Source organism: Gekko japonicus, unplaced genomic scaffold, assembly GCF_001447785.1.
Source record: "Gekko japonicus isolate JY-2015 unplaced genomic scaffold, Gekko_japonicus_V1.1 scaffold1305, whole genome shotgun sequence".
Taxonomy (NCBI): Eukaryota; Metazoa; Chordata; class Lepidosauria; order Squamata; family Gekkonidae; genus Gekko; species Gekko japonicus.
The window spans coordinates 378,020-404,321 of NW_015170318.1; the positions used below are offsets into that span (position 1 = coordinate 378,020).

At 48.1% G+C, this 26,302-nt stretch overlaps 1 protein-coding gene across 1 annotated transcript in view; it reads left to right on the plus strand.

Moving 5' to 3' along the window:
• Window positions 1-26,302, plus strand: part of LOC107116170 (telomerase protein component 1-like) — a 62,151-nt gene that overhangs the window by 8,476 nt on the left and 27,373 nt on the right. The window contains 19 exon segments of the mRNA XM_015418042.1: window positions 933-1,090; window positions 1,174-1,283; window positions 1,770-1,860; window positions 5,845-6,019; window positions 8,247-8,457; window positions 9,293-9,439; window positions 12,037-12,111; window positions 13,584-13,705; window positions 13,873-13,938; window positions 14,197-14,262; window positions 14,950-15,093; window positions 15,180-15,356; window positions 16,113-16,233; window positions 17,401-17,525; window positions 20,515-20,631; window positions 20,725-20,842; window positions 22,180-22,371; window positions 24,650-24,817; window positions 25,471-25,644. Of these exon segments, the coding sequence (XP_015273528.1) occupies window positions 933-1,090; window positions 1,174-1,283; window positions 1,770-1,860; window positions 5,845-6,019; window positions 8,247-8,457; window positions 9,293-9,439; window positions 12,037-12,111; window positions 13,584-13,705; window positions 13,873-13,938; window positions 14,197-14,262; window positions 14,950-15,093; window positions 15,180-15,356; window positions 16,113-16,233; window positions 17,401-17,525; window positions 20,515-20,631; window positions 20,725-20,842; window positions 22,180-22,371; window positions 24,650-24,817; window positions 25,471-25,644 (2,557 nt within the window).

Genomic DNA, 26,302 nt, shown 5'->3' on the forward strand with positions numbered 1-26,302 from the left:
ACGTTCTGACTGCACTCGTAAGAACAATGTGGTTCTGTTCCCCTGACATTGCTGGGAAGAGCTGATCTCAGTCGTGTGACGACTCCTCAGTCCATCGAAATGTTTCAGATTAGCATAGCATGGGGACATACTGAGATTTAAGACATCGCTTGTGTGCGCTGACTGGAGATGATTTACTGCAGGGGTCCCCGACCTTTTCCGGCCTGCAGGCACCTTTGGAATCTTGACACAGTGTGTGCTGGATGCAACTGCAAAACAGCCACTGACAAACATGGAGCCAGCCACAAAACTGTTGTTGCAGCTTCCTGTCAGGCACACAGTGAAGGTCCTTGTGCTGTTTGGTGTAGAGGTTAAGCGCACGGACTCTAATCTGGGAGAACCAGGTTTGATTCTCCACTCCTCCTCCACATGCAGCTGCCGGTGTGACCTCGGGCCAGTCACAAGTTCTCTCAGAGCTGTTCTCTCAAGGGCAGTCCTCGAAAGAGCTCTCTCAGCCCCACCTACCTCACAGGGTGTCTGTTGTGAGGAGGGGAAGGGAAAGGGGTTTGTAAGTCGCTCTGAGACTCCTTAAGGTAGAGAAAAGTGGGGTATAAATCCAACCTCCTCCTCCTCCTCCTCTGCTGATAGCTGCTCCCGTAGTGACCAGTTCTCCGCAGGCCAATCAGAAGTCTTGCTAGGCAAGAGCCCCACCTGGCCCCACCCACTTTCTAAATACACTTGGCGGTCACCAGGAAAGATGTTGGTGGGCGCAAGGGCACCTTGTTGTGGAACCCTGCTTTATTGGAACAGGCAAAGATCAACCCCACCGGCTATACAACCCCGCCGGGCTCTGGTAGCCCATGAGAACTTGGCTTGGAGGTCCATCCAGTGGACGTCCGTTCCCCTTGCGTGCTCTCCTGACCCAAGCCCTTTTGTGCCGCCTCCCTCTGCAGGTACCCTTCAGACTTGCACACCTTCTCCCGAAGTCGCCTTCCGGGACCCTGGGACTCGGCACTGGCCGGCACCCGCATGAGACTTCCGAGACCACGCACTTGGGAGCGGGAGCTGAGCCAGCGGGGGAACACTGCTCAAGCCTGGGAAGAGCTGATCGGTACCCGAGAGTTCACTTCTTCTCGTGAAGCTTGACATCCCCCGATCCTAGACACCCAATAAAATCTGTGATCTTCCTTACAGATGCAGGGAAGCTGCCTTTCATGGCCATGCTGCGTAACCTTCGCAGCGTCCTGCGGGTCGGAGTGAGCGAAAGGCACCACCGACGCCTGCTGAGTCGTCTGGAGAACAAGGTGTGATCTGGGCTCGGTTTCAGGAATGGTGGATTCTAAATGTGTGGTAGAGACACAGGCCTGCATTAGGTCTGCTCCCCAGGGTTCCGTCACACAGTCACGTGACCAGGAAGTGGAGCCTAGGGTGAGGCCTATGCAGATGAATGGGAGGAGCTATGCAGACAGGGGTGGGCTCAGTTCTGAAGGGCTCCCATTGGATCCCGTGGGACAAGAGCTACCAGCTGTGGCCCGAGAAAGGGGCAAAAACTGGATTCTTGGTTAGGACAAGTGGGGTCAGCCATGGTGGGAGGCGAGCCGAGCTTCCAGCCCAGTGGATTCCATTTGTCGTCCCATCACTTTCTTCCATAGGAATGAATGGCTCACATTCACTCTCATGGTCACGTGCAGGCAGCGTTACAGATGCCACGAATTGCACCCCCCCCCCCAAGTGAGGGACATTCTAGCCTCTCTTTCCCCTCCCAACCCACCTGCCTTTCTTTGTCCCAGGAGTCCGTGATCCGCAGCAGGCAGCTCCCGTTCCGATTCCTCGCTGCCTACAAGGTCATCCAGCAGCTGGAGAAAGAGCTTGAACCCAAAGGTGAGGCCTGCGTCAATGCGGCTGTCCTGCGTGCTCAGAATTGCTCAAGGGGAGGCAAAGCTCGTTTGGCTCCTGGGCCCAGTTCAGAGTGCCGGTGTTGTCCTCTGCATATCCCTCAGCGCAGGGCTGGCATCAGCATACCTTGAAGTCAGGCAGGTGCCAGGTCGGGTCCTCTGCTGCTGACCCCCACCCACGCAGCTCCCCCCGCCACCGGTGCTCCCAACTGCCCAGCATCATTAAAGAAGGGCATGTGGGTGGTGCATGGTGGGGGCACTCCCGGTGGCGATGGCACCAGCTCTCCCAGCTGCATACACTGGCGCCGGTGCAGTTGGAGAAGGGGTGTGTGCAGGGAGTGCAGGCAATTGAGCACAGGCAGTGGGAGGGCTCGCAAGCGGTAGAAGGACTCCCAGTCCAAGTGGGGAGCACACAGGTGCTTGGGGTGGGAAAGAAAATGTTGGGGGGGAGCTGGTGGTGGGAGGGAAGGTATTGGCTGGATAGTAGGAAAAACTTTTTCATGGTCAGAGTGGCTCTAGGGAGGTGTGCCTAGGGAGGTGGTAAGCGCCCCTTCCCTGAGCGCCCCTTCCCTTCCCTGAGAGCTTTCAAGAAGAGGCTGGACGGATATTCGTCAGAGGTGCTTTAGGCTGGTCCTGCATTGGGAAGGGGGCTGGGCCAGATGGTCTGTGTGGCCCCTTCCAGCTCTATGGTTCTGTGATTCTGCCTTCCAAGGGCCCTCCGAAACATGGAGTCAGCCCTGCCTTGGTGTTCCGGAGCCAGGACATCTCAAGGATCACCTCTTTCCGTGTGAACCTGCCCAGGCAGTCGGTGCCTGATGTACTGTGGGGCCTTCTCCGTGGTGGCCGGAAGGCTTTGGATCTCCCTCCCTAGTGAGGCTCGCACTCCAGTTCAGTCCTGTGTATTCAGACTGCCAGTGGCTCTCCAGGGTGTCTGGCAGAGAAGCGCCTCTCCCACCACCTCCTGCTGGAGGTCTTTTAAGGGAAGGTGTCGGGTTCCGAACCCTGTTGGCCAGCTGCGGACAAACTGCAGTGCCGGATTTACGCATAAGCTAAATAAGCTACAGCTTAGGGCCTCGCAATCTGCTGGAGCCTTATTTGTCATTTTAAAACCCTTTAATTATGTAATTATTTCTGTGATTTTTGTAAACACATCCTTTATTATTATTTTTAATAAAAATTAAAAGACAATATATTTTCAAATATTAAAAAGGTGTATATATTTTAAATTTTTCTGAGACCAGCTGATGTAATTTAAAACAGTAGGGGGCCTCTGGGTTCTGTATAGCTTCAGGCCTCAGCAAGTCTAAATCCGGCCCTGGGACGAAGGAACAGCTCGGCTACAGAACCAAAGTCGTAGGTTAAGGCCGCTGTTTCCTGTCAGGCCTGTGAGGAAGCAGCTCTGGTTCTTAGTTTTTTTGCTTCTTCTTTTTGGTTCTGTGACCTGTGGTTGGTTTGTCAGTTCTGCTGAGCTGCTGTGTCTTGGCATGTCCACGATTGCAATAGTTGTTTTTCCTTTTTTAAAAAAAATCATTTTCATCTGTGAACTGCTTCTGTGTCTTTGTTGTTGGAAATAGTCTGTCAGCAAATGTAATTCCATGGGGGTGGTTTAAATTTGTTTGCTTAGAACCTGTGGGTTGTGATTTAATTTTTTAATTTTCTTAGAACTGTAATACAGCTATTAGCTAAACATATGATGTATGTACATTATTAGAAATAGTACAACCTTGTTTAACTATTTTAACTTAATTAAAACAAAGAGCATATCCCTTTGTAATCAACCAAAACGTACACAGGTTATTCCTAAAATTGTCTAAGCTAGGTTATTCATGTAGCTCATGGCTAATAACTGTTATGTGAACAATGTCATAGAACTGACATGGGATTGAAGCATGAAGTACAGTGGTATCTTGAAAACAGAATTCTAGAAAAGGAAACCATTCGACTATAGCATCTGATTGAGAAGATAACTCATCACTATCCGTAACACTTTCTTCATTTTGTCCAAAGCGTAGTTTTCCCACACTTTGGCATACCATTGGCTTATCTTTAATGAATTTTTATCTTTCCAATAATGTGCAATAATCAACTTGGCGGCTGTCAATAAAGTCGTTATTAGGTCTTTTCTCAGTTCCGGGATTTTTATACCTTGCCAACAATCTGATAAAATGTAGTTCCGGCTGATATGGAACAATATATCCTGTGATTTCTTTTATTTGGTGAAGAACCTGGGTCTGAAAGTTTTTAACAAATTTATACTCCCACCAATGATGTCTATAACTGCTGTAACCTATGGGTTATGGATTTTGATGGCGGCCAGTTTTTTTAAAATTAATTTTATTAACAAGTGTGATTAAGTACAAATACATATAGAACCATACACAACAATCAACTGCATTGGAAAGTTGTTACAGAGGGAAGTTACAAGCAAGTATAAACAACAAAAGCTTAACAAAGCTGAATAAGTATAAATTCATACAGAACCATATTCAGCAATCAACTGTATTAAAAAGTTGTTACAGAGAGAGGTTACTAACATATACATGGCGGCCAGTTTTTGTATCCTTGGCAGAATGGAGACATATTGCCATATTGTTTTGGGAGTATCTCCATTCTACAAAGGACGTGAGTTGCCCGCCGTCAAAATTCGTAATCTGCATGATCTAATGAATACATCGACAATACTCCCGGGTTTGAATCGTCTTCTTTTTTTAAATACATTTTTTATTCTTTTACATACAAGTACAATCAAATGCCTAAGAAGGGATGAACTCAAACACAGTACATTACATCTTACAAAAATGTATACATTATCAACATAATTGACCAGAGAGATCCCTAGTCATAGCCTTGGTGTGCATATTGGTTCTAATTTACTGATTCCCTTTTATGTGTATTCGGGACTTTAACACCCATATATGTTGCTGTGGACCGTACCGAGATGGTACATAACCCCAAAACAACTTAACAAAATCAGCAAATCCAATGACATCACATGCTGGAAGAAATGTGGTCAGATAGGCTCCTACATCCACTGTTGGTGGAGTTGTCCAAGGATCAACCAATTCTGGAAGGAGATAACTTTGCGCATACAGGAAATGACCAACCAAAGACTCTCCTTCACGCCTGAACTGATACTGCTGAATAAATGGGATGACTCCACGATGGAAGACAAGAGAAACCTCACATCACTACTACTAGCAACGGCTAAATTAACAATAGCCGTCCTGTGGAAATCTAGTCCTCCCACATTATCTTTGTGGCATGATAAACTCTGGGAACAATTTGTCATGGCCAAAATCAACAACCAAATCCAGGAGGCCCAGGCTTCCAGCGACACTACAGCTAGGAAATTTAGTCACCGATAGTGAATTATATGACGAAACATGAGATACTGCCCATAAATCACTAATATCATAGATGATTGTTCCTATAATGTGATGGGTACTCCTGTTAGCAGTATAGAGGATTGGGCCGGGTTTGAATCTTTAACCATCCTACAGAATGACACATGCTTCCTGTCTAAAGTGTGACAGTAAATGTTGCTTTGAAGAAATAACATAGTACCATGTGTTTAGGAAGCAGAGCAGTGGGAGAAACAGAGGCAAGAATGGGAGAACAGGATGATGATGAAGGGGATAAGTTGGCTGTGGATGAGCTTGTGAGAGGCAAAGGCTGTGAGAAGAGGTGGTACTACGAGATCCCCTCTGGGTTGTGAAGCTCAGTGGGTGACCTGTGACCTGTCAGCCCTCTTTCAGCCTCAGCTGCTTTGGGAGAAATGGGCATGCTGTTCTCAGCTGCTCAGAGTAAGGAACCGGATGTAAATGTACTGGATGTTGGGTGGCTTGACTGCTTGCAGTATGATCCGGGTGTGAAGGAACTTTGGGTTTATTTACAAAGGTGGCTGCGAGGGTGTTGGGGCAGACAGTGGGCTCACCGGCTGGCTTGAACGTGAATCTTTTTTGCTGAACAGAGAAACCCTTGCCTTCCAATGGAGAGATCGTTAAAAAGATCCTGATGGAGGCTGGAGTGTTGATCCCAGGAGTGACGAACAACTGTTGGACCCGTAAGGGTTTACGCCGCTGCATGGAAATCCCGGTTATCTTCCAGCTGGTGAAGTGCGAGAAGAGGAAACTGCTGAAGTCCAGGTAGCTGATGGAGTGGGGAGGGGAGGATTCCCACGTAGGGGCTTAGGTGTGTGGCAGGTCACATGTTTCACCTCTGGGCAGTCCCATCTTTGATCTCCCGGCACCTGAGGTCGTTAGTATTGGGAAAGACCCTGGAGAGCTGCAGCCATTTGAAGGAGGAGGAGGAAATTGGAATTGTACCCCGCCCTTCACTACCAAAGGAGTCTCAGAGCAGCTTACAAACTCCTTTCCCTTCCCCTCCCCTCCCCACAACAGACACCCTGGGAGGTAGGTGGGGCTGAGAGAGCTCTGACAGAAACTGCTCTTTTTTCAAGAATAGCTGTGCCAGAACTAGGGCTTGCCCAAGGTCATCCAGCAGGTGCAAGTGGAGGAGTGGGGTTTCAAACCCGGTTCTCCCAGATTAGAGTCCGCGCACTTAACCACGACACCAAACTGGAGGCAGCAGGACTCAGCTAGGTAGACTAATGGCATGGGGGTAGCTTCATCAGTTCAGCCAAAGCAATCAAAGGTCACTCTAGGCCAGCGTCCTGTTTTCAAGAGCAGCCCGTCCGCACTTGCACCAAGAGACAGCTATCCCCTGTCAGTCTCCTGCACGTGGAACTCATATTGCCTTTGAACATGGAGGCTTCTTTTAGCTAGCATTGCCGTCCTTCTGTGGATTCATCTGATTTTCTCAAAAATCCATCTGCAATGGGCACTTTCTTGGGGCGGTAAATTCCACAAGCTGATAATACGTTATTCACAAGAGCCTTGTGCATAATGGAAGCACGGTCCCTGCTTCACAGCCAATGAGCCAAAGCAGATGGTCAGTGGTGGGTTTTTAGAAATCTTTCATAGAATCATAGAGTGGGAAGGGTCCTCCAGAGTCATCTAGTCCGACCCCCTACACAATGCAGGAAATCCACAAATACTTCTCCCCCACACACACACCCAGTGATGCCTGTTCCATGCCCAGAAGATGACAAAAAACCTTCAGGATCCCCGGCCTGGAGAATAACTGCTTCCTGACCCCAAAGTGGTGATCAGCAGTTCACCGGGCGTGTAAGAAAGAGCCACAAGAACTAAGCACTGAGGCAGCCCTTCCTGGCCTTCCCCTCATGATCTGCCTCAGTTCACAGAATCAGCATGGCTGTCAGAGGGCCATCCAGCCTCTGCTTGAAAACCTCCAAAGAAGGAGAGCCCACCGCCTCCCGAGGAAGCCTGTTCCCCCGAGGAACCACTCTGTCAGGAAGTTTTTCCTAATGTTTACTGATGTTTATTCGAAAACTCTTTCGATTTAATTTCAACCCATTTGGTTCTGGTCTGACCTTCTGGGGCAACAGAAAGCAACTCCGTACCACCCTCTATATCAGGGGTGGCCAAACGGCAGCTCGGGAGCCGCACGCAGCTCTTTCACACAGTCTAATTTAATGTTAATAAAAGCAAATGTGCATATTTCCAATAAAAACGTGGGTGTCATATTTGTTCGGGTCTTGCGACTCTCAGACATCTGACGAGTGGCGTTTATTCTGCATGGCTGTTGCATTAAGCCAGTTTGGCCACCCCTGCTCTCTACGGCAGCCCTTCAAGCACTCGAAGATGGTCATATCTTGATATCACCTCTCAGTTGTCGCCTCTCCAGGCTAAACATACCCAGCTCCTTCAGCCTTTCCTCACAGGACTTGGTCTCCAGACCCCTCACCATCTTCGTTGTCCTCCCCTGGACACGTTCCAGCTTGACTATATCCCTCTTAAATTGGGGCACCCAAAACTGAACTGTTCAGTCGCACAGTTGAGTCCGACTCTTCGCGACCCCATGGATAAGATCTTGCCAGGCCCTCCTGTCTTCCGCTGTCCTCTGAAGTTTGCTCAATTTCATGTTCGTTGCATCTATGACACCGTCTAACCATCTCATCCTTTGCCGTCCCCGTCCTCTTTGACCTTCAGTCTTTCCCAGCATCAGGGTCTTATTCTCCAGGGAGTGCTCCCTTCTCATTGGGTGGCCAAAGTATTTGAGCTTCAGTTTCATTATCTGGCCTTCCAGGGAACAGTCAGGGTTGATTTCTTTTAGGATTGACTGATTTGATCTTTCAGTCCAAGGGACTCTCAAGAGGCTTCTCCACAATACTCTAGGTGAGGTCTAGCCAGAGCAGAGAGCGATACCATCACTTCGCGTGATCTGGACACTATACCTCTGTTGATACAGCCCAAAACCGCATTTGCCTTTTTAGCCCTCTTTCTTTTTCAGAAAACGGAATTACAGCCATGCCACCCTGCAGCGGTATCGTCAGGCACTGGAAACAGCCGTTGGCTTTGCCGTGCGGCACAACGTGCCCCCCATCCCTGGCCACACCCTCATCCTGATCTCCTGCCGCGAAGACATGAAGAAACCTTACATGCGGGCCCGGGGTCTCTGCTGCCCGACTGCTGAGCAGAAGGACAAAAACAAACCCATGACGGTGCATAAAAAGCCATGGGCCTCCTCTTGGTCTCCCACTGGTTTCCTATTATTTTATTGAGCTTTGATCCTCCCCTAAAAATTTCAAAAAAACACATCTATAGTGGCAAAACTGGTAACGTTTCGTAACTCCTTCCTGCTGCCTTGGCACTATGATTTCTTCGATGACATGGCAGATGGGTGGGTAACGTGACTTTGTCACTAGCAGGCAAAAGTGATCCCCCCCCCCAAACTAATTAAGCCTGGGAAATGCAGGACAAGTTTAGAGTGACTTCTTCCCCATTCCTCAAAGGGACCAGAGTTTTGTCTTTTGAACAAATGTTTCTGAAGAGAGATTGGATTTGTACCGCGTCCTTCACTACCTGAAGGAGTCTGAGTGGCTTACAGTCTCTGTTCCGTTCCCCTCCCCACAACAGACACCCTGTGAGGTAGGTGGGGCTGAGATAGGCCGGCGTCTGAGGCGCGCGTGCGTCACCCGGAAGTGACGTCGCACGCTGGGGGCGGGGCTACGCCCCCAGCGTGCGATGTCACTTCCGGGTGATGCGCACGCGGGGGTGGGGTTTCCCCCGGGCCCTGATTCCGTGGGAGCGGAAATCGGGGCTTGAAAGCGGGGGGAAATCCGCCCCCCGGGGGCATTTGGCAGCCCTAGGCTGAGAGAAAAGCTCTCTCGAGAACTGCTCGTGAGAGAACAGCTCTGAAATAACTTGTAACTGACCCAAGGTCACACCAGCAGCTGCATGTGGAGGAGTGGGGAATCAAACCCAGACTGGTTCTCCCAGGTTAGAGTCCGTGCTCTCCTAACCGCTACACTAAACTGGCTCTCTCTGCTTCTCTAGAAACTGGACGTGGCCTTTTTGCTGGGCTCCATGGTGTACTCTGCCTCTGAGCAGGCCCAGCTCCTCCTCTATGATCAGGGAACCGTCAGGGGTCCTGTCGCCATGACGGGAGCCGTGCTGAAGGATGTGCATCACCTGCAAACTCAGGTGAGACATTGGAAGGGGGGCCCCCTTTCCATCTGAGTTTTCCCCTTGGTAGCTGTCCGGAGTGCTCGATTCTCAAACATGGGAAATAATGAGGAGGAGGAGGAGGGGGCATGAGCATGAGCAAAGCGTGTTTTCCTTTTGTTATTAAGCGGTGGCTCAAGTGGTTAAGATGCTGAATTGCATACCAGAAGGTCAGTAGTTCAGCAGTTCAAGACCCGAGTGCTGCATGGCGGAGTGAGTGCCCGTCTCTGGCCCCAACTCCTGCCAACCTAGTAGTTTGAAAGCAAGAAATTGCAAGTAGATAAATAGGTACCACTTCAGTGGGAAGTTAAGAGCATTCTGTGCACCTCGGCGTCTAGTCATGCCGGCCACATGACCATGGAAACTGTCTTTAGACAGCGCTGGCTCTTCGGCTTGGAAACGGAGATGAGCACAGCATCCCAAGAGTCGGATTTGACTGGCTTTCGAGCAAGGGAAACTTTACCTTTATACTTAAAGTAAAATTGCAGCACCTCCAGAGCAGTGTTCCCTCTAAGCTGAGTTAGTGTGAGCTAGCTCGCAGCTTTTTAGCCTCCGGCTCACACAGTTTTGCCTCATCTCAGGAAAGATGGATCCAGAGCAAACTAATTTATGCAGTAGCCAAATCGGTTGCTCACAACTTTAATCTCAGGAAAGATGGATCCAGAGCAAACTAATTTATGCAGTAGCCAAATCGGTTGCTCACAACTTTAACTCCGGTAGCTCACAAAGTAGAATTTGTGCTCACAAGACTCCACAGCTTAGAGGGGGCATTGCTCCAGAGTTTGTGGGGAAAGGGTCAGCGGGTGTAACATGAATGAACACTTGAGGACCGAAGGCTGTCACTTCCCCCTTTGTTCTAGAATCTGCATAAAAAAGGGCCTTTCTGTGAACATGTGCAAAATGCATTTGTATAGTCCTTGATTGAAGTCAGCCAGTCAAGGTTTGGGGTTCAAGGGAAGGTCTTTGATGTACCTTTGGATTCACAATGGTTTCTGTTTAGAAGCTGAACCCCATTCCTCTGAGAGTGAGAGGGAGGGATGGAATGTTTGCACTACATACTTGTTCCGCCCTCTCATCGCTGCCCACCCACCCCCACCCCCCACACAAAAGATTCCTGGCACTTGTGCCTTGCCTTGTTGCAGATGCTAAGAAATCTGTTAGTAATTCCAGATGTTCCTCCCCCCCCATCACGAATCCCAGGGCTCCTTAGGGGGGGAGAAACAGCTGTCCAGCCAGTGTGTTTTGTCTTCAGGACAAGTGTACATTTCCTCCCTTCTCCCATTCTCTCCTTACAAGGCAGGTTGGCCTGCAAAACTATGCTGACCCTATGAAGTTTTGGAAGAGTCAGGATTTGTTCGAAACTGTTTCCGTCCCACTGAATTTAAAAAAGGAACCAGAAGAGATTTTTTTGGAATAGATGGGGAATAGTGTATGATTGGCTAAAGATAGAGAAAAGTTAGTCATTAAGGAATGGAATGCTAGTAGCGGATATTGGATGTAGGATGAATTTACTTTTAGATCAATTTTTATTCTTTACCGAAAAATGTTAATCATAAAGACTTTGCTTTGCTATGTATATGAGATATATGTCGAATTTGTGTCTACATTTTAATTGTACTGTATATTGGAAAATGTAAACTACAAGGATTATGCAATGTTATGCAAAAGGAAAATGGAAAATAAATTTATAAAAAAAAAGAGGAAGCATCAGGATTTGAACCTGGCCCCAGTCTGATGTTTAGACACCACACAACACTGGCTGCAGATACAATGTGAGAGAGGAGAAAGAGGGACACGTGTACCAATCCCCTCTCCCCAAAAAACTAGGTCTGAGAAGGTGAAAGATTATTAAAATGCCACTGGCCTGCTCTCCTGTTCTCCCCAGGAGTTTGTATTCCCCTTCGGCAGGTTGGCATGGATTCTTGAGCTGTGTCTCTTTGGGCAGGAAGTGTTTAGCTAAGCCTTCTCCCTAAAATGCTGGTTTTCTGTGGGCGATTCTGCATCTAGCGTTTGCTTCACATTTTCTCAGCTGGGAGGAAAAAGTGCAGCTCAAACCACGTTCAGACATCTCGGGGCAACACTGTACTGACTGCGAAGTCACCCCTGAACAGCCATAAATCTATGCAGAAGGTACCATAAGATCCGATGATCAAAGGAAGTGAAAGCGGCATGCAATGCAGAGGGGAATTTCTGTTCCGACCTGGGTTTTGTAAAACTACAGAGGGAAAAGCCAGTGCAGAATCAGCCCGTGTCTGGGAGAGACTTCCAACCCCGTTTCCTCTCTTGCCTTCTACTACGGGGAACGTTCAAATGGGCATGTGTCTATACCTGCCGCAGGTGAAGCTTACATCCCTTGGTTCAGCTGATCACATCAGTTGGCCCCAAGGATGCGAACCAAGGCGGAATAGCCTTGTTCTTGGGGTGTGTCTATGTCCACTGACATTGTAGCTTGTTTGCGCTCGCCTGTGCACGAAGGTATTTCAGCCCCCCTGCATGAAAACTCCTTGCATGCTTCCTGTCGCTACATGCGTTCCTTGAGTGGCTGCTCACTTCCTGTCTGTTCCTCCTGCACCTAGGAGATTCAGTACAGCCCCGATGGATGTATTTGTGTCGGTGATATCATCAGGGACCTCACTTCTCGACGCCAGCAAGTGAGTCCGGGGCACCTGGTAAAATTACAAATGAGCCAATCCCTGAAGGTCCTGCTGTTTATATTACTGTACTTGTGCATCTGTAAGCAAATGAACGTGCAGGCCAGTGATGGTGAACCTTTTAGAGACCCAGTGCCCAAACTGCGACCCAAAACCCACGTATTTATCGCAAAGTGCCAACACGGCAATTTAACCTGAAAGGTTTTACTTTAGAAAAAAACCCTCAAACATTAACTTAAGATGGTCCAAACAAAGTAAGGAAAGCAATCCCAAATGCTTTCATTTATTTAAGATTTTTTGGCAGAGAATTCGACACTTTAATGATGGTCTGGGCCTGGCTGGGGCGATGGCACACGTGCCCACAAAGAGGGCTCCGAGTGCCACCTCTGGCACCCGTGCCATAGGTTCGCCACCATGTAGGCCATCTCTCACCCTTGCCGCGGGTGTGTGTGTGTGTTATTTCTCCTGAGAAGTCTAATTTACTTGAATGATTGCAAGTCCAGAACCAGAGCTGGGCTGTTGGCAGGGGGGGAGATGGTGCGATTGTTTCCCAAGATCTGTGGTCAACTGTGGTCAGGGAGGGGCCGTGGCTCCAAGGGTAGAGCATCTGCTTGGCATGCAGAAGGTCCCAGATCCAATCCCAGGCATCTCTGGTTCAAAAGGGTCAGGTAAAAGGTGGTAAGAAAGGCCTTTGCCAGAGACCCTGCAGAGCTGCTGCCAGTAGACAATACTGACCTTGGTGGACTAATGGTCTGACTAAGTATAAGGCAGCGTCCTGCATTTGTATTCAGGCTGCCTATCTCTGATTAACTGTGCGTGGGGACCGACAACAAAAGCGGAATATTTCTGCCTTCGCACACCATCTCTGAACTTCCCGGAGGTATCTGACGAGCCCATTTTGCCACCTGAATAGTGGCCAGGGTGGGGAGTCCCGTCCAGCAATGGTGTTTCTTAGCTGGATAGGATCGATTGGTGCAGAGTATGCACAAAGCTGCGCTCTTTGGTGGGCGGTGCTGTAGACAGATCCTCATAACCCGTGTATGATGGTAGCCTCAGAGAGCCTCCGGCAGGGATTACGGCTGTGAACGGTCATTAGCTTAGCAAAGGCAGTTGATGAGTACTATATTTGCAGGTTACCAAGGCAGGCCTCATAGGAGTAGACTCGCTCGAGGATGAGTCTCACGCTCCAAGAACACTAAAGCTTGTTTGAGCAAAGCAGTGCTGAATTCAGTGTTCCCTCTAAGCCGAGTTAGTGTGAGCTAGCTCACAGTTTTTTAGCCTCTGGCTCACACATTTCTGTCTCAGCTCAGGAAGGAATGGCTCCAGGGCAAACTAATTTTTGCAGCAGCCAAATTGCCCGCTCACAACTTTAATGCCAGTAGCTCACAAAGCAGAATGTTTGCTCACAAGACTCCACAGTTTAGAGGGAACACTGGTGCTGATGACCCCCTTTGTTTTCCTTCTGTCTCCAGGTGGACAGGATTCTCTTGCTGAGCCAACATGGCGAGTTCCTAACCAATGACAAATGCCTCTGGCTCTATCGCCGTCATGTGGCACCCCACTTCCTCTTAATCAACGTCTGCTCCGGCATCCCGTATGTAGAAAAAGCAGTCAGTTTTTCTAGCTTGGAAAAATAGCCAGGTTGTGGGGGCTAGAGCATTTTTATTATTATTCTAAATAAATAGGGTGGGTGGGTAGAATGCCCAATATCTTTACTGAATTCCCACCTGTGTTCTCCCCCCTCCCCCCTTCCAATTTCAGAGACCTAAAGTGTTTTGAATCTAGTGTGGAGGTAGTGACGGGTGGATTCAACGAGCAGGTCCTCAGGTGAGTTCCGGGCTTGGTGATGGGACTGCGTAAAAGCAAGCCAACCTTCTTGTGTCACATAGTTCTCAGATATGAGGATTATTATCAACAAAGTCTTTCCTCAACGGCCACTGATGGCTCAGTTTCTTTGAGTGAGCATTGATGGCACATTGTGGTTACTAGGGTTGGCTTTGAAGCATTGGAGAAGGGGCGGGGGTTGAATGCCCGACATCTTTGCTGAATTCTCACCAACCTTCTCCTCCACCCTTCCAATTTCAGCCCGCTTAGGAGTTCTGATTTTGCCATGCAGGTAGTGATGGGTGGATTCAACGAGCAGGTCCTCAGGTGAGTTCTGGGCCAGGTGATGGAATGGCATAAAAGCAAGCAAACCTGCTTGACACATAGTTCTCAAATATGAGGATTGTTATCAATAAAGTCTTTCCTCCAGGGGTCATTTCATAGAAAAAGAGGCGCAGGAGCTCATTAGCATAACTCATTAGCACAACTTATTTGCATATGCCACACCCCCTGACATCACTGGAAGTGTGTCAGAAGGCAACACCCACTGCTCAGGCTCCACTGGACTGTTTTGGATTGCTAGCTATTGGGGGGAGGGGACGTGCAGATCTGTCCTCACAGAGGAGGGAGAGCTTGTACCTGAACAAAACTTGGTCTTAAAGGTGCCACTGGACTGTTTTGGACTGGGGGGGCCGGGGGGAGCTCTGCAACCTACCTGGCTGCTTCTTCCTCTGACTGAGGGCTGCTGGGAGCAGGGGGTGGGGCTTGTTGCATGTGCCCACCCCCTGGGCTCTTTACTGCCGGAGCTCCGCTCCTGTGCGCTCCTGCAGGAAATGACCCCTGCTTTCCTCAGTGTCCACTGATGGCTCAGTTTCTTTTAGTGAGCACTGATGGCACTTGGTGGTTGCCAGGATCAGCTTTGTAGCATTGGCGAAGAGATCACCAGAAGAAGCAATAAGAACCCGTTTCAGCTAACAAGGAATACCCAGAATTATAAGCTTCCATGTTTGGCAGGTTCATGGCTGAATGTGGCAGTTCCCGGTTCCTTGAGCACGTTGGGAAGATTGACGAGATCCATGGCCTACTGGAGCCACGGAGGGCAGTGATGGCAAAACCGGAAGCAGGAGGTGAACCCTTGATATCCGCTCCCAAAAGCAGGTGATGATGACGAGAAGATGGCAGTAGGTTGATTTGTGGCAGGGTGTCTCAGCTCTGACCTTTTCCCCTCGTACCCTCTCCCTCAGGTGGCGCTCGGTAAAAGTGTTTGTCTCTTCCACCTTCCGGGACATGCACGGGGAACGCGACCTGCTTATCCGCTCCGTCTTCCCTGAATTACGAGCCCGTGCAGCCCAATTCTGCCTGACAATAGAGGACATTGACCTGCGCTGGGGGATCACTGAACAGGAGGCCCAGAGAAACAAGTATGAAGGAAGGAGAGACTGGTGTACCAGTCGTGTGTGTGTGTGTGTGTGACTGAGTAAAAGAAGAGACTTGAGCAGCCGGAGCAGAACTGGCTGCGGAACATGACAGAATGTGTTCGTGTATCCAGGAGGCAGACTGTACCTCACAAGGGTTCCAAATTGGAGTCTATTCACTCACGCTGGTTCTTTTAAAGTTTTTGGTTATATGAGAACATAAGAGATGCCAATGTTGGATCAGGCCAAATGCCCATCCAGTCCAACACTCTGTATCACACAGTGGCCAGAAATACCAGTGCCATCAGGAGGTCCACCAGTGGGGCCAGGACATTAGAAGCCCTCCCACTGTTGGCCCCTCCCAAGCACCAAGATGACAGAGCATCACTTGCTCCAGTTCATGTCCCCAAGACCACACAGTTTAATGCCAGATGGCATATTCAGAACAATGGCTATCCAGTCTTTTTATACTCCTAATCTCTAATGGAATTTTTTACTTTCTTTATTACTTAATGGCCTAGTTACCCTTTTTAAATGGATATTAAGAAAGGGTAACTAGGCTATTAAGTAATAAAGAAACGCAGAGACCTACTGTCATATACAGCTAAATACTGAGAGGAAGAAGTGAAGGATTCTGAGAGTGTTTTCGAGCCCACTGGCCTGATTTTTATTTGTGTGGCTCAGCCTCCGGAAAATACCTCCAGGACATGAGTGGGACGGCAAGAGGTGGCGTATTTTCAGTAATGATTGTCATCTTTCTAGGCAGCTGGAACTCTGCTTGTCAGAAGTTGCACGAAGCCACCTGTTCATTGGGATCCTTGGTGAGCGGTACGGCCACATCCCTAGAGAGTATTCATTACCGGATGAGCCTCATTATGAGTGGGTAAGCGAGAGGCACTTTCGACTCTGCTAGGCAGCCAGTTTCAGGAGAACTCCATGGTATTGGAATTCAAGAGTGCCAAGCAGAAGCTCAAAAAGGGGTAGTCTGGAGACCCACGCATATAAGGGGCTTCCTGTTTTTAGGCATGAATCAAAACGGAGAATTATGTGAAATGTGTTTTGTGACAGGAGGAACGTCTCTCTCTCTGTGTTGCCTGTTTTCCTGTAGCGAGCTTTGTTAGTTGATGGCTGCTAGTTACAGGAGAGCACTGTTAGACGTGTAAAATGCTTCTCTTGTCTGGAGGAACTCTGTTATATTACTCCATCAATGGACATAGTTGTACTGATGTAGCTTCCCCAGGAGGCACAGAAGGGGGTCCAGCAGGGCAGGTCACAGGCAAGATTGCTGAGAGTAACCAAAGCCCAGTCCAAAAGTCAAGGGTTCCAGAGAGCAGGTTTACCGAAGTCCAGTCTGAGGTCAAGGCATTCCAGGCAGCAAGTCAAAGTGCAGTCCGAGGTCAGGGGTTCCAGAAAAGCCGGTTGTCAGGTCCAGTTCAAGGTTGCAGAGGTCCGGTAGCGGCATGGTTGGTGGCTCAGTAGCAAAGTATGCGCGTTACGTCCACAAACTGCTGCTTCTCCTGGCTGAATTTATAGCTAATGAGCTAAACTCCCAGCCAATTCCTTGGCAGTCATCCTGAAACTACTGATTCGTCTCTTCAATTGACAGCTGACGACGGGCCATGAGTCTCGCACTCATGTTGAGTGAGCTAGGTGGGCTGGGAGTGGCTTCTGAAGACTTGTTTACTGCTTCAGAGCAACAAGGTGTTGGCTCAGTTTCAGCTATAGACTGTGACTCCTAATCTCTTCTTGTTCTCCTTCTGGCTCAGAGCCAGCTGCTCGATTACCAACTGAGGGCTAGCAAGTAGCTCTTCGTCTGAAAAATCTGAGCCATCAGTCAGCACTGGCTGACTTATGACAATAATGGTTTTTAAAGAGAACCAAAAACAGTCCCTCCCCTTGGAGTTTTCAGTCAAGTTTCCAACAGTAACTGAAGTTGATAAAGGGACAGGCACGGTTAGCAGAACTAAACCTAGAACTGCTCTCACAGAACCGCTGCCTCAGGAGGCTGTTTAGAGGTGTCTAAATGAATGGATTTGGGTTGTCTCCGCAGCTGAAGTCATACCCGGCAGGCCGCTCCATCACAGAGCTGGAGGCTGTTCAGTTCCTGAACGGTTACAAGGATCCATCAGCCAAGTCCAGGGCCTTCTTCTATCTCCGAGAACCAGACTTCCTTGGGTAGCATGTTTATCTTCACATACTCTCCCTGCCCTACAATGTAGATCCTTGTCAATTATTCACCTGCCCCTAACACAAGGGTGTGCTGGATGACCTGGATGGTCCAGATCTCGGAAGCTAACAGGGTTAGTCCCTGGTTAGTACTTGGATAGGAGACCATCAAGGAAGTCCAAGGTGCAGAGGCAGAGGCACCTCTGTTCATCTCTTGCCTTGGAAACTTCACGCCGTTGTCGTGAGTCAGCTGAAACTTGACAGCACTTTCCATCACCCCCAATACAAGGGTGTGTGTGGGGTTTTTTTTTTAAAAAAACAACCTTCATTATTCTTCTGTCCTAGTTTTATATTGGGGCTCCCATTGGGGCCCGTCCATCCATGTTTTTGATCAGGTCCATCTTGAACTGTGGATCTTGGCACATGTCTTTTAATTGGAAATGTCTTTCGATTTTAAAAGCTTCTTTAGAGGAGTTTCAGTTTAAGAAGAGTACCTTAACCCTAGCGCAACAACCTAGGGAGCCTTGACCTTAACCAGAATGATGTGTGATTTTGCACTGTCACCAGGGTCGGGCATTATGACGTGCCAGTAATGTACTATGGAAGTAGAAGAAGAAGAGGTTGGATTTATACCCCGCCCTTCACTTGGAGTCTCAGAGCGGCTTACAAACTCCTTTCCCTTCCCCTCCCCACAACAGACACCCTGTGAGGGCGGTGGGGCTGAGAGCACTCTGGCACAAACTGCTCTTTTTCAGGGACAGCTGTGCCAGAGCTTGTGACTGACCCAAGGTCACATCAGCAGGTGCAAGTGGAGGACTGGGGAATCAAACCCGGTTCTCTCAGATTAGAGTCCGCGCACTTAACCACTACACCAAACTGGCTCAATGTTTTAACCGAGTTTAAGTAAATTTAGCTGTAAATCCTTACCAGGAAATTAATTGCTTATCTGTTTTGAATTGTATTGTATAAATGCCAAGAGATTTTAATGTGTTAAGATAATGCCACTGTCTTCAATTAGATGATTTTTTTATTATTTTCTGTCTTTGCAGAATTGATCTGTGGCAATTTTTTTAGATTATAACTGAAAAGGAGATTTTTGCCCTGATCACTCCCCAGTGTCACCATTTCTTGCTGTGATTACTACATTTTGTAGTAACGAGTTATGTGATTTTTGTAATAAATTTTTAAAAAGCTTCTGTGGGAAAGAGCCAGTGCATCTGAGAAGTGGGGTATAAGTATGTCAAATAAATAAATGGATTCTCTGGATTCTATACCCAATGTTTAGATACAGGATAAATAAATAAATTTCAGAATGGTGGATTATGCACAGTCCTGGCTATAGGAGTGGTCCTGGGGATTGGGTGCATGCTGGTGACTCAACAAACTGGGATCCTGGCTACTTGTCTTGGACGAAAGCAATGCCTGCGTAGCCCAGGGATGCAAGAAATATTCTCCTCTACCACCATTTTCCAAATCCTTCCAGTCCCCCAGGTTTTTTTAAGATGAGGCAAATCCCATCAAAGCACCCAAATTCTTTGAAGACATAGATCTTGAAAGCAAACTCCAACAAAATCTGGACTTTTTTTTCTTTTTAAAAATTTAAATTTTGATTAATAGGAAAATTTTACAACACTTAGTTTATTTCATCACAGTGAAAAACTGTCTATGCTCCATTGGTTACAACAGTGTAATGTAGAAGCTATAACAAAACATAATCCAAATAAATCAAGAGAAGGGGGGGAAATTTTCAACACAGGACCTAACAGGTTTATCCAACAAACTGGCATCTGCAATTGGATCCATCTTGAATTATTTATTCGAATCCCGTCCAGAAAGAATTTATAAAATATCCGACTAATTGGGTCTCAGTACATTGAAATAATTCGTAAATTTTCAAAAAGTTCCAAAATGCTTTGTAGACACAAACATAATGCAAAACCAGAACAGTTATTAGAGATACAATTATATACAAATTTCAGCAATAAAATACTAATTTCTCATCCTTGAAAACAAGGGACCAAAGCTCTCAGCATTACTAGTGTTAGATTGTTCCAAACCTGGGAAATCAGGATGTTTTCTAGTGCCAAACTGTGGCTAGCGGTTCTAGGGTGTGTTTGTGTGTGTAAAGTGCTCTCAAGTTGCAGCTGACTTATGGTGACCACAGAGGGTTTTCTAGGCAAGAGACGTTTAGTGGTGGGTTTGCCACTGCCTGCCTCTGCATAGCGACCAAGGACTTCTTTGGTGTTCACCCATCCAGATACTCTGCAGGGCTCTTTTTGTAGCAAGAACTCCTTTGCATATTAGGTGACACACCCCTAATGTAGCCAATCCTCCAAGAGCTTACAGTAGCCCCTGTAAGAAAGAGCTCTGTAAGCTCTTGGAGGATTGGCTACATTAGGGGTGTGTGGCCTAATATGCAAAGGAGTTCCTGCTACAAAAAGGAGCCCAACCAGGGTTGACCCTGCTTAGTTTTTGCGATCCGACAGACTTGGACTAGCCTTGGGCCGTCTAGGTCAGGACATCCTGTTCTTTTAACGGTTCTTAATTTTTTATCCAGTACTGCCCATTGAACACACAGCAACTTTATTGGTAAACACAAATCGGGACATTAAAGACTAGCAGTCCAAAGAAGGCAACTTCATCTAGGACAGTGGAGTATATTTCTTTTTTGCTGGGATTTCCCCCCCCCCCGCCCCCGTAAGGAGGAAGGGGACATTTCTGCTTAGTTCTTGTTTGTTGTGAGCCACTTTTTTAAAGGGCCTGGGCAGACATCTAGGTTCTAGAATTCTGTCCTCAGGGTGGGGTAAGCAGTATAAAACAGCTTTCCCCCACTGGCTATTAGAAGCCATTGCAAGTGGGGAGAAAGAACCACCTAAAATTTGAAATGCTCCCCATTTGACCCCAAAAGCTCTGAATGCTCCCCTCCTCCAAATTTGTAGGTTGCCCCTATTAAGAATCACCAACTTATACCCTTTTGCTCCCATTTCTCTCTTGGCAGGTCGGTACCTGAAGCGTGGAGGGCAGACTTTGCAGCTGAGTCAGAAGAGGCTAAGGACCGGATGGTGGATCTGAAGGAGCGTCTTGAAAAGCACGAGGCTCTGGCCTCGGTTGGCAGGTAAAGGGGAAGAGAAGTCAGCGGCTGCAGTGAGGGAACTTCCTTTCTTCCCTCTAGCCAGCAACATCTGTGCTGTTCCCTCTCCCTTCGTAGGTACGCATGTCAGTGGGGTGGAGTAGCCCAGGGCCGGCCCTATGTCAAAGGTCTTGAGGAATTTGGTGCCAAAATCTTGCGGGATTTGTGGGAAAGCCTCTTTCACCATTTTATACAGGTAAGTGCTGGGTACACTAATTTTAAAACAGCAGCACAGACTTCCAGTTAGTTTTTCGGTTGAATTCAGAGTGCTGTTTTGGAACTCTACAAGCGGGATAATTTGAGAACTGCTGCCTAACTATGACACATGCTGAAGGTGTGTGTGTGTCTGTCTATCTAGTACTGCTCATATGGCTATCACCGTAAGCAGAAATTAGAACCAAAAATATTTAAAAAGACCTTACTCAGTATTATTTCTCTTGTATTTGATTATTGTGCCTATGAATCTCGCCACTGACCATTGGTATCCAATAGTAGTCATGACACCTGGGCTTGTGCATTTAGCAATTCCATATCTTTAAGTAAAGGGGTGACTAAATTAGCCCTCAACTCATCAAATATAGGGCACTCCATAATCATATGTCCAATAGTTCCGATTGTATCATATGAGCATCTGCATGTTCTGTTAGAGTATGATACTCTATTATACCTGCCCTCCAAAACTGCTAATGGAAGACCATTCAGTCTTGCCAAAGTAAAAACTCTTTCTTAGTTTTGGGACTGTCAATTGATAAAAATATTTTGGCAGTTGCATCAAGAAGGCAATTCCCAGATGGAGTGTCAAACAAACCCTGCGCGGCCATCCAACTTCCTTACACATTTTAAAATTTGTCTTATAATGTCTTTAGTTTCTGTATTCTTTCTTAATCATATCATTTGTTACTCCTAGGCATTTCATTTTCTTTTCCAACAGTTGGAGTTGTCAACAGAGGTTCTGTTTTGCATTCCCTTACCACTGTGTGGTGTGCAGCACATTCTTGGTGGTAGTACCAAAGCTACAGATTTCTTTTCCTAGAGAGACCCATTAATTAGCTAGCATTTAACTGACTGAGCGATAGCCCTCCACCCACTTCCCATTTTGTGGCACTCAAGAACCTGAATAACTTTTACAGAATAATTTTTCTTTAAATCTCTGCATTTTGAAGCTATATACCATCACTATCTATGTGGAGCTGTGGTGGCTCAAGTGGTTAAGACGCTGAACTGCAGGCTGTGGAAGGTCAGTAGTTCAGCAGTTCGAGACCCGGGTGCCGCATGATGGAGTGAGCTCCCATCTCTGGCCCCAGCTCCTGCCAGCCTAGCAGTTCGAAAGCAAGAAATTGCAAGTAGATAAATAGGTACCACTTCAGTGGGAAGGTAACAGCATTCCGTGCGCCTTGGTGTTTAGTCATGCCGGCCACATGACCACGGAAACATCTTCGGACAGCGCTGGCTCTTCGGCTTTGAAACGGAGATGAGCACCGCAACATATATATATATATAATGTCTGTCCCATCTCCATCGCTGTGTTCCCAGGGAGACGGTTCCAAGGTCAACGGTGAGTCGGAGGAGCCAGAAGAAAGTATCTTGCAGGAGTCTTTCCAAGAGTTGCAGCAGAAGAGATTCTGTGCCCGGGCAAAGCTTCTCCGTGCCACAGCTGCCCAGCTGTGCGGAGGCAGCATCTGTGTTGTGAGCAGCGAATGCGGGCAAGGGAAGACCGTCTTCTTGGTGAGCACAAGGGTCCCACCTGAGAAATAGGAGAGAGAGAAACAGTGCTGGAGCCGTATCGTGGGAGCGCAGTAATTTTACTAGCAACGTCATCCTGATCTGTTCTGGCCCATTAATTGCGGGGGTTTTTTGAGAGCTGCTTTAGTGTGCTGGCTAAGGAACTGAGGTGGGGGGGCCCCAGTTCAAATCTCATTGCTGCTAGCAACATTGTTTAAAAATCTGCCTGATGAGGACTGAGCCTGCCCCCAGAGGCATTGGCTATGGTGTATCAGGCCTCTCATGGTGTACTGGAGGGGGAGATTTGAGTGTCCGTGCAGGGAATTTCTAAATGGCTTATCCCCCTCACCTCCATATTCCCCATGGATCCCCAGCTTGTTCCTTTAAACAGAAAACAACAGGATTGTGTACTGATCATGAAGACAGAAAAGGGGGGGTTGGGGCTTCCACGGAATACGTTGGGTTTTTTACATTCTTGGGAGATTCCTTACAGGTGCAGTAGAATATATAGTTTGCAAAAGTTTTTGAAAGTCCCTCTCCCCCAAGTCCTGATGGGGACTGAGTGTATGCCTTGTCCTTGGAATGTCAAGAGTTAGTTAAAGAGAGAGATAAATAAAGGGGATTGGAAAACTAGCCTGCTTGATTTCTTCCCTAAATGCTAACAGGTTTCTGGAGAGGGAGATGGGGGGAGAGGTATTCCTCACCTGTAATGCTTTATGGCCTCTGCACCTGCAGATATATTGACCTAACGTTTACATGGTTGTTATGAGGATGACTGAGGTGATTTATGGGAGGAATTTTGGGTACTCGGTGTGGTATAGTGGTTAAGAGTGGCAGACTCTGATCTGGAGAACCAGGTTTGAATCTGCACTCCTCCACATGAAACCTGCTGGGTGACCTTGAGCCAGTCACAGTTCTCTCAGAACTCTCTCAGCCCAATCCTGCCTCATCAGGTGACTGTTCTGGGGAAAGGAAGGTGATTGTAAGCTGTTTTGCGAATCCTTAGGGTTAGAGAAAAGCGTGGTATAAAAAGACAGCTTCTCCTTCAACTCAAAAACCAGCATGCCAATGTTGTTTAGTGTTAGATCTTTATCTTGGCATTCCTCCTAGAAAATTTAGGTCCCTTCTGCGTTTGCCTGCCACTCCAAACTTTCTCAGTGTTCAAGTTGGGGCGATTTAAGTCCGCAGCATCCAAAAAACCCCAGGGCAACAAGGGGCTGAAAATGAGCAGACCACTGAAGGGAGGTAATGTGATGTAGAGTGGGGGGAAAAACAGAATTAAAAGAAGGTTGGATTCAATTGTAGTGCCGAATGGAAAAAGAAACAGAATAAAAAGAGGGTTGACTTCGATTTTCGTGCAGAATTGCTTGGAATACACCATGGCAAATACAGATTAAAAGGAGAATGTAGAAGGGGCCCTAGTGAGGCCATCCCGGTGGGATTTGTTTGCATGAACAGAGGCAAATCAGGTTAAGTATCTCCAAAGGCCTCCAGGGGGACTTTCCAGAACCTTTTAAGAAAAAGTGTGAGCAGAATGAAAGAGGAGGAGTCTGTATACCAGTCACCCCCTCTTCCCCTACTTCCCCCGGATAACGATGTATGAAATCATATGATGATACCCCACAATCCTTGCTGTTTCTCTATGGGACGAGAAGCCATGTTGTCTGGAAACGAATTTGCCTTGCTCCTTTTAATGCTTATATCAGTGATGGCGAACCTTTTAGAGACCGCGTGCCCAAACTGCAACCCAAAACCCACTTATTTATCGCAAAGTGCCAACACGGCAATTTAACCTGAATACTGAGGTTTTACTTTAGAAAAAACAACTTAAGATGATCCAAACAAAGTAAGGAAAGCAATCCCAAATGCTTTCATTGACTTAAAATTATTTGGCAGAGAATTCGATACTTTAATGATGGTCTGGGCCTGGCTGGGGTGATGCAGAGAGGGCTCTGAGTGCCACCTCTGGCACCCGTGCCATAGGTTCGCCACCACTGGCTTATATGAACCAAGAGGGCAAGGGTGGTATTCCTCTTTAAAGAGGAATCTGTACTCTTATTCTTTCCCCTCTCCTCCTGTGTGTTACTGAGGTAACAGTTTGTCTGAATGGGGTTTCCGTCACAAATGGGGAGTTGCACCACAGTGGCCTGGCTGTGGCCACCCGAGGAGTGCTCACTGATGGGGGGGGGGCTGAGGTTGGAGCCTGAGGGCGACAGCGGCTCCCAGCTTGCCTGGCTTGGCTTGCTACACCCCACCAGCTTTTTCCTTCTCTCCCCCGCAGGCAGCCCTGGCCCAGGAGCTCCGAGCAAAGGCCCCGCGCCACGGAGACCCCGCTCCCGCTTACCACGTTGTGGCTCACTTCACGCGGGCCCGGCCCGATCAGGCCAACGTCCAGGTCGTGTTAGGACGGCTTTGTGCCCTGCTGAGGAAGCTGGTGAAGCAGCCGCCGGCGGATACCTCCAGATGGAGTCAGGGGGAGAAAGCAGATTCTTATATGCACAGCGGAGAAGGAGGACAGTGGGAAATGGTTGTTTTCTCACAGGGTAAAGGTAAGTGCTGTACTTTAAAAAGCAACAGCAACAGCTAATTCAGTTCATTGCACTGTTCACCCATGAGTTGACACCTGCTTAGAAATGGGTGTTCTGGCTAGTTAAATGCTGGTCAGCCATTAGTAAGTTTAGGTGCGCTGTATAGTGTTTCTTAAGCTGTATATGTGTTCAGGTTGATGGTACAGACCTCCTTCGCTTTGTCCCCGCCCACCCCCTTTAAAAACAGTTGCAAAACTGTCCCAGCTGTATGTGTGACATCACAGGCCTTACCCACAGCTGCCCTGTGCTGCTGGTTTTTCCCCGGTTCCATGCTGGAAACGCGCAGTCTCCGTTTTTTGTTTTCTGGAGTTCAGTCCGGGAGAGGAGGAAGTAACCTTTGCATTGGATGCAGCACGGGTGCTTTAATTGCACTGAGAAAACGTCTGAAGCGTCTAAGAATACAAAATAGGAGTCTTATTTCTGGGGGGCAGGGGGGTCCCCCTTGGTGAGTTTGCATGTTGTGCCCCTGACTGGGGAAGCTCCATGGCCACACGCATTGTCCTCTTGCCAAAAGACGGCTGGTGTTTCTTGCAGGGGGCTGGTGGTCCAGTTCAACTCCCTCCTCCATTCTGTGGGCCAGTCGCTGAAGCATCGGCAGACTCTGGCGGTTCTGATCGACGGTGCTGACCTCATCCATGCAGCCGGTGGGCAGCCCGTCTCTGACTGGCTGCCTGAACAGCTGCCCCAGGTGAGCCCCGGCGACGTCTTCCAGGCAGGCTTCCAAGGACTTAGTCATTTCATTTGGTTACGTTATTCATAGTCCACCTGCTGTCAGGAAAGGTCCCATTTCTCATATGTTGGTGGCAGCCAAGGCTTCAGTGTCTAGGCACTGGCAAAGTAGTATACAATCCTTATCGAATATGTGGTTCAATAAGTTATGGGAATACCTGGTCATGGACAAAATATCCGATGCTATTTCCTTGGCGGAGAATCTGGACTGTCATTCAGATTATTTGGAGCGTCGGTTCTCTTTTCTTGACTATATGGAAGAACATACTAAGCTTCAAAAGGCACTTCCTGATAATTTGAAGGTTATAGCTATACAAGAGGGGGACCCGCGATACTCGAGGGGGGGGCAGTCTCTCTCTTTCCTCCGTTCTCTCTCTTCCCCCCAGTCTCTCTCTCTCTCTGTCTCTCTCTCACCCCTTTTCTCTCTTCCCCCCAGGCTCTCTCTCTCCCCCCGTTCTCTCTCTTCGCCCCACAGTCTCTCTCTCCCCCCCTTTTCTCTCTTCCCCCCAGTCTCTCTCTTCCCCCCCAGTCTCTGTCTCTCTTTCCCCCCCTTCTCTCTCTTTCCCCCAGTCTCTCTCTCTCTCCCCCTTCTCTCTCTTCCCCCCAGTCTCTCTCTC